This window comes from Pleurodeles waltl, chromosome 1_1, assembly GCF_031143425.1.
Source record: "Pleurodeles waltl isolate 20211129_DDA chromosome 1_1, aPleWal1.hap1.20221129, whole genome shotgun sequence".
Lineage (NCBI taxonomy): Eukaryota > Metazoa > Chordata > Amphibia > Caudata > Salamandridae > Pleurodeles > Pleurodeles waltl.
Window position 1 is genome coordinate 903,290,718 of NC_090436.1, and position 12,182 is coordinate 903,302,899.

At 40.8% G+C, this 12,182-nt stretch overlaps 2 protein-coding genes across 9 annotated transcripts in view; both read left to right on the forward strand.

Moving 5' to 3' along the window:
- LOC138303708 (protein prune homolog 2-like) overlaps positions 1–3,843 on the forward strand; it is a 1,166,077-nt gene extending 1,162,234 nt beyond the window's left edge. The window contains exons 11-12 of the mRNA XM_069243093.1: positions 1,929–3,692; positions 3,745–3,843. Of these exons, the coding sequence (XP_069099194.1) occupies positions 1,929–3,692; positions 3,745–3,843 (1,863 nt within the window). The remainder of the gene's footprint in view (positions 1–1,928; positions 3,693–3,744) is intronic.
- Positions 3,844–8,425: 4,582 nt separating this feature from the next.
- Positions 8,426–12,182, forward strand: part of LOC138288601 (protein prune homolog 2-like) — a 400,651-nt gene continuing 396,894 nt past the window's right edge. For 5 of the 8 annotated variants that reach the window (XM_069230110.1, XM_069230112.1, XM_069230108.1 and 2 more), the window contains exon 1: positions 8,429–9,315. In XM_069230110.1, coding sequence (XP_069086211.1) covers positions 8,540–9,315 — 776 coding nt within the window. In that variant the 5' untranslated portion in view covers positions 8,429–8,539. Of the gene's footprint in view, positions 9,316–12,182 lie in introns of all 8 variants that reach the window. The other 3 variants (XM_069230106.1, XM_069230109.1, XM_069230100.1) reach the window with 2 other exon arrangements.

A 12,182-nucleotide genomic window follows, 5' to 3' on the forward strand; every position in this document is an offset into this window, starting at 1 on the left:
ATTGAATAGGTATGCGAAGCGAGGTGTCTAAACAAATCCGTGTATATCTATTACACCTGTGCTGCAGTTGTGCGCTTAGAATACTATTACACGTGTATGGAAGCGGCGTTGTGAACTGGGCTCTATGTGGATAGTCTCCTGAAATGTTGCCTTACTATAACTTCACAATTCCTCGAAAAGGTTGTGCTTGGCTATCTTCTAGCAATGTATACTCAATCTAAAGGACGTTAGGGCCATATGTACAAACCATTTTTGCAGTCAGAAAAGGCAGATCAGGCAGTCTCTGACCGCAAAAATGCTTTTACATATGTAAGAAAACACAAATTGAAATTTGGTAACACGTTACTGAGGCGCAATTTGTGTTTGCGTTTAAGGAAAACTGGCTGCATTTTTTAAAAAAAAGGATTGCTTTATTAAAATGCCATCACAGACATGGTGGTCTGCTTACCACAGCAGACCACCATCGCTGTGATGGCTATCATTGCTAATGGGTCGCAAACAGTGACCTACTTCAATATTATTCATGAGGTAGGTTGATTTGTGACCCATTATGAATCATTATTGTTACATTACCAATTGCAATTTCCTAATTGCGATTTGGTAAGAATTGCAATTAGGAAATTGCAATTCCTAAATTTTGTACATGTGGACATTAATGCCTACTATAATTAGTTACAAGCTAAACCTCATCCCTTCCCTCAGCAGACCACCCACCCTATCTAAAGTTTGGTGTTGGATTAATGGAATATTTCTAACATAAGAGCTCCTTACTTGTCGGTGGAAGCATTTTTGTCTGAAATTAATTCCAGCAAGGCCACTTGTTTTTGCAGCCCACTCAGCTTTTTTGTTTCTCAGAAATTAAAAAAAGTATTTTTTTGCTTCCTGTCCTGTATCTTATTTGTTTGCAGTTTTCCCTGCATTTCACTTGGGACTGATTAGCTGTTGTGGTCAGTCAGTTTCACCCCTGTAGTACCAGCGCATGGCATGTCCTCCCTACCTTTATCTTACTCTGATACATTGTTTCTTAATCTATCAAAGACGTGATAGTTGTGGCATTTCTGTATTGTATTGTTTGAGTTCTTCCTGCTATGGCCCTGATTCTGAGTTGGTCAGAGGTTTATGACTCCTACACAAACTCCTGTTTCAGCAGATGTTAGATTTTCAAGTGGTGTGGAATTTACCACATTCGCTTAAGTCCTCACCCATCATTAAATTTCAGCAGGGCAAACATGACAGAATTTAAAGGGGAAAAGAGTGCAGTATTTACTATGACATTCAGATTTAGGGCCTGATTATGACCTTGGTGGAAGGGGTACTCCGTCACAAACGTGACTGATGTCCCGCCCACTGTTTTACAAGTTCCATAGGGTATAATGGAATTCCAAAAAGGCAGATTGGATATCTGTCGCATTTGTGACAGAGTATCCCATCTGCCAAGGTCGTAATCAGGCCTTTGGACTGGTAAGCTTCAGAATCTACCAGCATAATATTTTCCAAAACCTCAGTATAGATGCAGTTTAATCCACTTGTTAAATTCCAAAATCCAGGGATCTGGATATTTTCTGGGGTGATTAATTGCACCTTCGCTCCAGTCCACTTAGAATCAGGGCCTTAGTGTTTACTGTTGTAAGTGGGAATACATATTATTTACTTGCATTTGTAAGTGTTTCATTGTCGTCTTGTGCTTTATTCTTCCAATGGTATGTTCAAATCAGCCAAAGATGATTAAAGGTAGAGCAATTCTAGAATCCTGAGATTCACTGCCTTAGAATACGACATCACAGATCGCGCCTACTAAATGGCACATTTATAATGATCTTGGGTGACCAGTTAACTTTCCTAACTTTAAGGTTTAATTATAGATAAAAAAGGTGGTAATTCAATTGCAATAAAATATACATTAATGCTATGTATTGCTTTCTTCACAGATCTGTTGTGAATTGGAAGAGTATCAGAGTCCTTGCTTGGAGCTGGAACCTATTGAATATGGATGTGACCAAATCCTGGTGTATCACCAAGAAAACTGTTTGGTTGCCTGTGACCAGATTGTACTATTACTTAAAGAAGGTATTAACAGGCGGCGCCCTGAGATGGTTCCAAACAGCAGAACATCCTCAACAGAAGCTGTAGCTGGGAGTGCCCCGCTCTCGCAAGGATCATCTGGTATCATGGAGTTGTATGGCTCCGACATAGAACCACAGCCAAATTCTGTAAATTTTATGGACAATCCGCAAGATGCAAACGAATCTGCACAGGTGCAGGTGGATGTTAATATAGACCTTGTCAGTCCCGATAGTGGATTAGCTACCATACGAAGTAGCAGATCATCCAAAGAGAGCTCAGTTTTTCTCAGTGATGACAGTCCAGTTGCAGAAGTTGGTCCTCACCATCATAGCTTTATTCCTGGTTTTGACTCGTATAGTCCCATCCCAGAGGGTGGGATAGCAGAGGAGCAGCCAGCAATGCAGTCAAGGAACAACAGTGACAACTTTGACTTGTTTGGCTTTGATCTAGTCCCAGTATCCGGCATTCGATCTGAGTCATCAACACATTCAGCAGATTATTCCATGGCAGATGACTTCTTCTTTCACAGTGATTCATCGGAAGGACATCTACCTGCTATGCCAGAAGAACTTGACAAGGAGCTTCTATTAGTAAATGGCATGGCTAATTATTCAAATGATTTACCTGTAACTACAAATGAAGATGCCAGCCTCGTAGAATTTGATGATGGGTTTAAATGCATATCTGAAAATCCTGAGAGTTACTCTGAAAAAAACTCAAGTCTGACTGACTATTTAGATGAGGATAACACATCCTCTAATGAAATGAGAAAGAATCCAGAACTAAAAGTTCCTCCAACACCAGTGAACAGTCTTGTAGATAGCTCTCCACTGGATAATGCACCTCCTTTATTTTACCCTTTGGATGTGATTGACAAAATAAATGAAATTAGTACAAACGACCGCTCCCAGTCCAAGTTTAGGTATGCTACATGGTGGGATGGCATTGAACTTAATCCTAAAAACATGTTATACGCAACTGATGCTTGGAGTTCTACTGAATTGGAATCTGTGTTTCAAAGCCCTGATTCTGGGAGAGATCAGAATGCAAGTCCATTACTACAGGACACCTCTGAACAAATAGGCATAAAATTAATGTTTCAGCAAAAGCAAAGTGAGCAGCTGGATCATGTCGAAGTGGACCAAGGGAGGAATCAATTTTCCCAACCCCTTTTTAACTACACCGATTATCAGAAGCAAGACATTCAGACACAGCAAGCTGACTCATTACAGCCATTGAAACAACAAATGGTTGACTTTGCCAGGATGTGGTCCCAAGATCAACCTCCCCATACAGCATCAGAGCCTTGGGGAATTTCTGCTGACAGAAGGCCCCGACATGAAAGTGCAAAGTATGATATCTGGACAACATTTGAGGAAGACAACAGCACTAAGGCAATGGATAGTCTCTGGAAAGACCCTAGAACTGATGTTCAAACCTCAAAGATGACGCTTGATGACTGGGTTGTCCCTAAAAAAGACTCACCCATCTTATCAACTATCACAACTGATGATAATGGCACAGATAGTCATACATCTCCAAAGGTTTGGGACATGGAATGCGTAGTTGAAGACCAATACACAGTGGAAAATACAAATGCTATTGACAAATTACCAGGAAGTTCAAAGGTTATGAGAAAAAATCAAACTGTGTTGTCTAAACCTTCTCTAAACTCAATAGAACCGTGCAAAGAGTCATTGGATGTTTGGGATGTTTATGGTGAAAACACAGAAAAATCAGTATTACCTGTTCAATGCCCCTGGGAAGATCCACTATTAACGTATCGATGTTTAGACTTCAGCACATCCAGTATAGGCAACGATGTTGTTTCCCCACCGGACACCAATTATTCAACATCTGACTCCTACATTTCACCAACATTCGTGGGAGATGAGAAAGACAATGGGGGTGGCCTGCAGTTGAAACAAGATGTCTTTGATTTAGAGAGAAGTAGCTCTAGCTCAGAAGAAGCAGACCTTTGGCATAACCAAGAAAAAAGCTCTTCTGAAAACCCTTCATTAAACTCTGAAACTGTGGTCCAGTGGATTTCATCCACTGAGGATGGTATTCAAACAACCACACCAAGCTGTGATGCTGCTGTAGTAAATGGAGACAATGCTTTAGTGCTTCCTAATGTAAGGGTTTCTAAATGCTTTTTGCCCACTGAAGAACACATTCCAATGAGTTCTGATGATCCTGTAGGGATTAATCACAGTGAAGCAAATAATAAGTATCCTCCTGTTAATCTAAGTACTGAAACTAAGCCAACATGTCCTAAAAATATTGAATTATATGGTACACCTCACCCTGAAGAGGTAACTGACGTGGCTCTAGACTTCAGCTACTTTTCTGAGGCCAGTAACTTTATGGATGGGTATTCCAGAGAACAGAAAATTCAAACAGCTGTGAAGGAAAGAGGTGAGTCTGAAAATTGGCTTTCAGAGCCACAGTCTAATCCATGGCTTTCAGGGAAAGATTTATTGACAAGTTTAGACGATGATCTTTGTACACCCCAGAGAGACAAAGATAATGATGCTTTGTGGCATACCACTCACAGAAAAACAGAGACACATGTGGAGGGAACACCTCCAGCAATTTTTTCAAATCAATCATTCCAGACAAATTCTGATATAAATGATGCAATCTCTGGTCTATTTGCAGTGCTTCCAAGAAGTGATAACATGAACAAGCAGGAAGCCTTGGAAAGTGGTCAGGAGACCCATTTGCCATCCAAAGAAAATTTAATACTTCCCCATCACATTAATCCTGATAGTCTGTTTATGTGGGATACAGATCTGCAGGCAGTTTCTGAATCTTATACTATAACTCCCCAGGAAGACGTTCCAGAGGAAGCTGGATATCCTAAAAATGCATATATATGGAAAGAAGAGAAGTGTATTGGTAGTGGCATGTCACATGCCGCGCCTGTCAATGGTGACCATTTGCCGACAGATGACCAGACTTCAACAACAACCATGGATGTCAGAGATGCTGATACAACTGACACTGGTGATAAGAATAAAGTTGAACATTCTCTGGGAATGCAAGTGACGTCAGATATCTGGAATCAATCTCTATCTGATACAATTACACCTGTGCCAGTCGAAAAGAGTGGCCAAATAACTGAAGAATCGCAGGGTGTAGCCCATCAGAATTCTAATTTGGGAGTTTTGGATGAGGCTGAATTTTGGAATTCTGAAGTCTGGTCTCCTGCTTCAAGCTCAGAGTTAAGTTATGCTTCGGATGAGTCAAATTTGAATGAAATTTATCAGAGGGAAACAATTTGTAAAGAAAACTCTGAGACACTGCAGAGTACAAACAAAATGTTGGCAAATAATGCTGAATGTAGTGAAAAATATCTTGAGGAGCATGAAACTGCTAAACATTTTGGGTCAGAAAATGTTCTTAACAATAAAGAATGCATTGTCTCACATCAGATTGTTCCACCAAATTGTAACATTTGGAATGACCCTGTGAGTGTTGGAAAAGAATTAACGAGAACAAGGCCTGGAATTAGTGAGGCACTTGGGTACACACAATCTGAGGACATATTTCAACAAGGGTATCAAGGAGGAAGCTCTTTCAGAGAAGACAATGTTTGCAGTGGGTCATCAAATGAATATTCACAGTCAAGTGTGTCCAGTCCAGATACAAGCGATGCTGCAGAAAAGGCTCACTCATGGGTTACAAAACCAGCTAACCGAGATGACACTGCTTGTTATAATGACAATTTAGAGTTCTGTAGTCAACCAAATACGAGCGATAGAAAATGCGATGATGAAATTGATCACACCCACCATGGCATTCAGAATATCCTTCATGAAGACAACAGTTGGAGCACCAGTCACAAAGTTCCTATAAACCTGGATATTTGGAATACACAGATTGATATTGACACTGAGTCTACTTTAACAAGTCCAGAGATAAATGAAAATTCAGAGCACTCTGAGGCACAGGGAGGAAATGTTGAAACCATTTCTAATCATGAAGAGGCTTGTCAAGCAGATCCTGAAACTAGATGGTACGGTGAACAGTCCACTGCAACGACACCTGGCACAGAGAAAGATGAACCATGTGCAGTAAGTGCTGCAGACTTAGAAGTAATGACCAATCCGAAAGCATCTGGTTTTCCAACAGATATTTCTGATTGGTGGAATCCTGTCTCAGATGAGTCGAGAGATTTGGAAGAAAAATGCTCCAGTTCAGACACCATTTTGAAAACAAACAATATTGAAGAAGCCAATAATACTCAAGGGTCAGATACAGAATGTGAACAAATCCGTTCTCCTCTAATTCATGTATTTCCTATTAGCTTGCCCTGTAGAGAAATGACCCTGCCCCCTAAAGTTTTTAGAGAGAAAACTTGTTTAAATGACGAGACCCTGAATAATCAAACAGATCAGGGGGCAACCACTAATTTATATCGAAAGCCATCTATTACGTTAACAGTCTGCAACCAGGAAAATATCGCAAGAGAAGAACCCCAGGATGCTGCTGGTGGATGTGGAATTGAGCCGAAAAATCAACCTGAGGAACACCAACAAAGAAATACGTCACCTAATAGGACTGTCAGAAGCCCTTTGCGTGGCCAATCAACAAGTCTTTGCCGAAATCCACAGTTAGAAAACATCAACCTCCCATCCTCTCTGTCAAATGAAGGTGATAAGACAAGCCAGTGCCAGGACGTGCTGCCAAACACTGCCAAAAGTAGAGAATGGGTCAGCTGTTTAGACGGATTGGAAATCGACCAATCACAAACGATGATGCCACATTTTGAAGAATCGTGGGATCATGGGGCATTGCAAGCTCCGTTTATTCCCGACATCCTCCCTGACCATGGGCAAGAATGTAATCAGTTTTTCTCAGTGGAACCAGATCTGTGGAACACCACCGAACATTTGTATGCTTTTGAAACAGAAGATGAGAACCCCGATGTGGTTCATGTTGGTGACAGCAGCAGCTTACAAGCCTCAGGCAGTCCTGATGTGTGCCGCCACTATGACAATCTGCACATGCCCGCGCGGTCTTCTCTAGCTTCAGTGGGGTCTGAAGAGGAACAAAGCCAAGGCCATCATATAACTCCCGAAGAGTTCCACCAAACAGCTGACTCCCCTGAAACGCAGACACCACCTTCCAGTGTTGTGTGTGACAGCAATTCTGTTGGGCAACCTCGCATTGATCCAGCTTTCCACTCATTGGTTTCTTCCAACACCCATAGCGTAACTGAATTCAGAGAATTTGTAAGGGCAACTATGAATGATAATCACCGCGAGGGTGACCTGGTCCTGGAACCCGGAATCGAGGCAGTGTCAGACTCCTTTAGAGAGGAATGTGTGTCATCTCTCGAGAACGTAATGGGCTCCTTCCATTCAGACATCACTCACGTCTGCCAGGAGTGGACTTTACTTGATCCAGATATCTCAGAGAGTCAGTCAAAAAACATCAATTCCATTCCTACAGCGTATTCTGAAAGGCGCGGGCGGAATGCCGCCTTCCCAGAGAGAAAGAACTTGTTAGATAGTCAACATGAAGGAGGGCTTGTCCAAAATTCGGAGACCTCATTCACAGAGAATGGAAGGCATTGGGGGACTGCTAAACATGGAATAACGTGTGAGTCCACCAGAAATGCACCAGACAGGGATGTGGATGAGGCAATCATACTAACGATCTTCGACAACCATCACGAAGAAGCAAGACATTTGTACAGAGATAAGGATCTGCAAAAACACACCCAATGTGGAGAGAGCAATGAATATCCTGATGGTGTTGAAAACGAGCAGGAGAATGAAAACAACTGGCTACAAAAATGTGCTGAAACACAGACTGAAGTGAAAACCCTTCCTACCTCCGTACCCCGTGCCATGGAAGCTGCTGGCAAACAAATTACCAGAGCTTCATTTTCTCTAGAGGAGCCGTATTCTCCTAAAAGTGAAGTATCCGTACCTTTTCCCTTATCCATGAAGCAAGGAGAGTCATGCTGCCCATTCACAGGAAGCGTGGACGTCTCAACTCCTCCTGACAGCTTTGCAGAGGTCGCCGAGGAAGAGCTGCCCCCTGAAATGTTTACTCTCGATTCTGTGAATTCAACTTCCTCTGATACTTTGAAAAAACTTGAAGCAAAAGTTCAAATTCACTTCATTGATTTACCAGGAGGTGGCAGAAGAGTTCCATTTTATGGTAAGGAATTCTATAATCCAATATTTCTGATCTGTACTAGTTTCTTTGAGGAAGTGATATTAAAATCTTGCATTTGGGAAAATATTAACAGAGAGTCGCCTGGACCCTGAACCCTAGGGTGGCGTGCCGTCTGCTAGACATATGACAAAGAGATAGTACTTTGACTTTGAGGAATCTTAACAATGCAGATCTATTGCAATATGCTGACATATGTGCATTTTGATTTACGAAAGACGATTTAAATTATCTTCTTTATTTACCCACAGAAACTAGCAGGAGGTTTCCTGGTGAAACGGAAATGAACAGAACTACTGGAGAAAAGGGCCCTGAAGGCGAAGAAAGAGACACTGGTCATGCGAGGACGGGATCGGTTGATGACACAAATGACTGGATTGTTATTGGTGATTCAGACGTTCAGAACAGGAGCGAGGGCTCCCTGGAGACAGCAGCAAGTGCAGTTGCATCTGAAGGCACTGATGTGGCAGTAACTACAGAAAGGGAGCATCTGGAAGGCCTATCTGCGGCACGCTCGGATGCATTTCAGCCAATCTCCATGAGAAATGAATGTCAAATCCAATCTTCTTCCAGGCCCCGCCGGGATTCTTATCGGGATGAAGAGGAACATTTTTCTGTGAAACTGCAACACCGGGGCATTGAAAGGGGATGTCAGGAAAATGAAGAACACGAACAGAGCTGTGGATTGGTAGTAAACCAAAATGACGTTTCTGAAACTTTCCCCGGCAGAACAGAAACAGAGTGCTTGGGGTCAGGACATTCTGTGAAAGAAATCGATGCTATTTTGAATGACCACTTTATCCCTGAGGCACAGAGTGGATGTGTAACAACTACAATTCAAAGGGAATATTGTGAACAGAGTGAATGCATTGCTATGAGCTGCTTGCCAAGAAAGAACAGCACAAATAGTGCTCTCTGCTTGACTTTTGGGGACACCAAGAGAGAATCTGAGTTGCTGTCTCTAAAATGTCCTGAAGGTGGCACTAAATCCAAACAAGAAATTGAAGAAACAACGTTTACCCCTGTATATATTAATACAGAAAATGCTGTACGAAATAGGTAAGTGAATGGCCCTTTTCTGATTCGCCTTCTTTCTGTCTTACTCACCCCCTCTATATATCTCACCCTCTCTTTCACATACACTTACAGACTCATTGATTTTGACTTCTTGTCTTATTTCAGCTCAGAACATATTTACAGTTGCAAAATGCATAACCAGATTTTAAAATATGTTAAAGAAAGTAAATTTTCTAGATATGCAGTTATCAAACTGAATTTCTGCCTCTGTAGTTAAGGCTGACACAACACTCCAGATGAAAGGCTGTTTTTTATCAGCAATACCTTGTCCACCTTCCTAGATAAAAAAATCTTCACCAAATTCTGCAATGGAAACTAAAGCACATTAACATTTATACTGTCAAATTTAGTGCAGATTGTTCAAGGTGGGGTAAAGCGAAGTTAGCAGCTGCTGTAGGTGATCCCATAAAATGTTTTTCTTGTTACATGGGGAGTTCCCACAAGTGACGTTCTTTGGGGAAAACATCCAAACTGACTGAATACAAATTCACCCAATGTGGAAAACATGTCAGGCTTTACTTCACTCAAGTGCCTTTTCCAAGTTTTTAAAAATGTGGTCCAGAAATTTTAAAAAATAAATGTAACTGTCTAATATGGCTGTGTGAGGTATAGACACACCACCAGGCCTGCTTCAGAACATTGGGAATTCGAAACAAGGAAAAGAAGTCCTCTGATTGGCTGAATTGTCATAATGTGCTGGAACATAACTGAATCCAATTGACTATAGTCCTTATACATATTTTTAGGTCTCGCCTAAGACAGCTTTTAGCTGCCTGTAGATGAATGCCTCTTGTGGGCCATACCGAATTTGCTTACTTTTTATTCAATTTCTTGACTTGCATTTTTCATGTTTGTCCCTCCCTTTGAGCATAGTCTCTGCCAACCTTTTGATGGGTTGACATATATCCTTCTACTGCTCACATTTAGAGAATAACATTTTTCTGTTTCATTCAGCACTCCACGAAAGTGCATGTGTTTATTTCCTCTCTCACTTGTGGGATGCTTCCCCCTCACATACAGGCCCTCACCCCCTGTGTTGCTCTATACCCCTCCCACCTTGCATGCAAAAACACAGCAACATGTATATCTTCACAAGGCTTTGAGTAAAGGGCATACTTTAAGGTGTGGTGCTGGGGAGACCCTGGCTGCTGCAGTCACCTAGTCGGTGTGTGATGAAGAAGGTGTAATTCACGAGCTAAAAGGGAGATGCCTTCTCTTCTAGAGCCCATACATCTGCTTCGAGGCCTACTGTAGATGACCTGGTTGCTGGAGCATGTTTCCGTTTTTAGTCCTCTGGAAAGCAAATTAGGCTTTGACAAACATTATTTCACCAGTTTTCTAAAAATAATTTGAAAAATAAACCATTTTGTTTATAAAGATTGAAAATATCGATATAGTGTACACAGTTTTGTGGTACCTTAAGGTAATCGTTTGCTTTTCTTCCAATATTTAAAAAAAAAACAATTTCAGTCAAGTAGTGTCAAAGCCAATAGACTGACATTCGCATGAGTTGAGATCTGTTGGCTTTCCCAGTGCTTGTGATGGCAGCTAACCTATCCCCCATGCATGCTGTTCACATACCAGGAACAAAAATACAAAATAAACAGGTTGTATAAACCCTAAAACTTGCTGCAGTGTATGGCAAAACTATCCACATGGTCCCATTTGGAAATGATTGCTCCCTATAACAACAAACTTGTGGAGGAATAAACGAAAATTGCAGTACAGCATGAAATCTAGGTAATATAACAGTGCACTGGGTCAGGCGTATTGTTCACATGAAAATACAATTGCTTCAAAAGTGTGCAACATAACTATGAATGACACATTAGTAGCTTTGCTGAAAGATGAAGTGCTCAGAAATTGCCTGAATATATTGAAATTTGTATTAGAAATGGTAAACACTTGTTAAAAAGTTCTGTAGATTGCAGGAACCACTGTTACTTAACTTTATTTAGCATAGTGAATTATATAGCATTTATCTTGCTTTCATATTTTATGTCCAACAGGGTTTGGACTACTCATGGGTTGCACATTTGACACTTTTGTAGTGGCAGCATTTGATAAGTAAATCACTTCCCTGAAACATTTTACTGGCCTTGACATTTTCCCCCTTCCCTTAACTGAATAGCGACTTACCTGTCGATTTTTTCGATGCTTTCAGTTTCTTTTGTGGTACAGATCGTACATGAATACTTTTCATTGATTTGTGTGGACTCTTGTATCCTTGAGATCACAAGGTTCATAGGTTGCAGGTCTTGTTTCCTAATAATGCTTCTTATAAGTATGTGTTAATTCTAAATGGCCTCGCCCGCATGATTCATACTTTTTTATCTGCAGCCCCTTTTCAATCAGAACAGCAAAAATATGTTTACATCCATTGCTGGACAACTTTGCAGCTTTTGACCACTAGATTTGGTGTTAACAGGGTTGTATAAATTCAAATTGTAAGTTATGCAATGTTCTGTCTGCAGCTTGGGTTATATTTTCTTCAAATGTGTTGACTTTTATAAGTATTGACAACTCACCATAGCTAAGGATTTTTTTTAATACCTCTGTGGCTAATTAAATTGATATTTTGGTTATTTTACAGAATTCTATGAATATTGGGGTACCTACTTAAGTTGTTTAATATCTGAATGGAAATCATCTTAAAGGAATAAACAGGATGTAATGCATCATTACACGTATAACATTTGTATAAACTATTACGTAACTAATTGAAACTTAATTTATGACAGAGGTGTGGATTTAACAAAGCCAAAGTCAGAAGAAGGCTGACAAAATTTCTGATGATGCTATAAAGGAACTCACTCTAAGTCAGGCTGAGGCAAACCAACACAAAACAG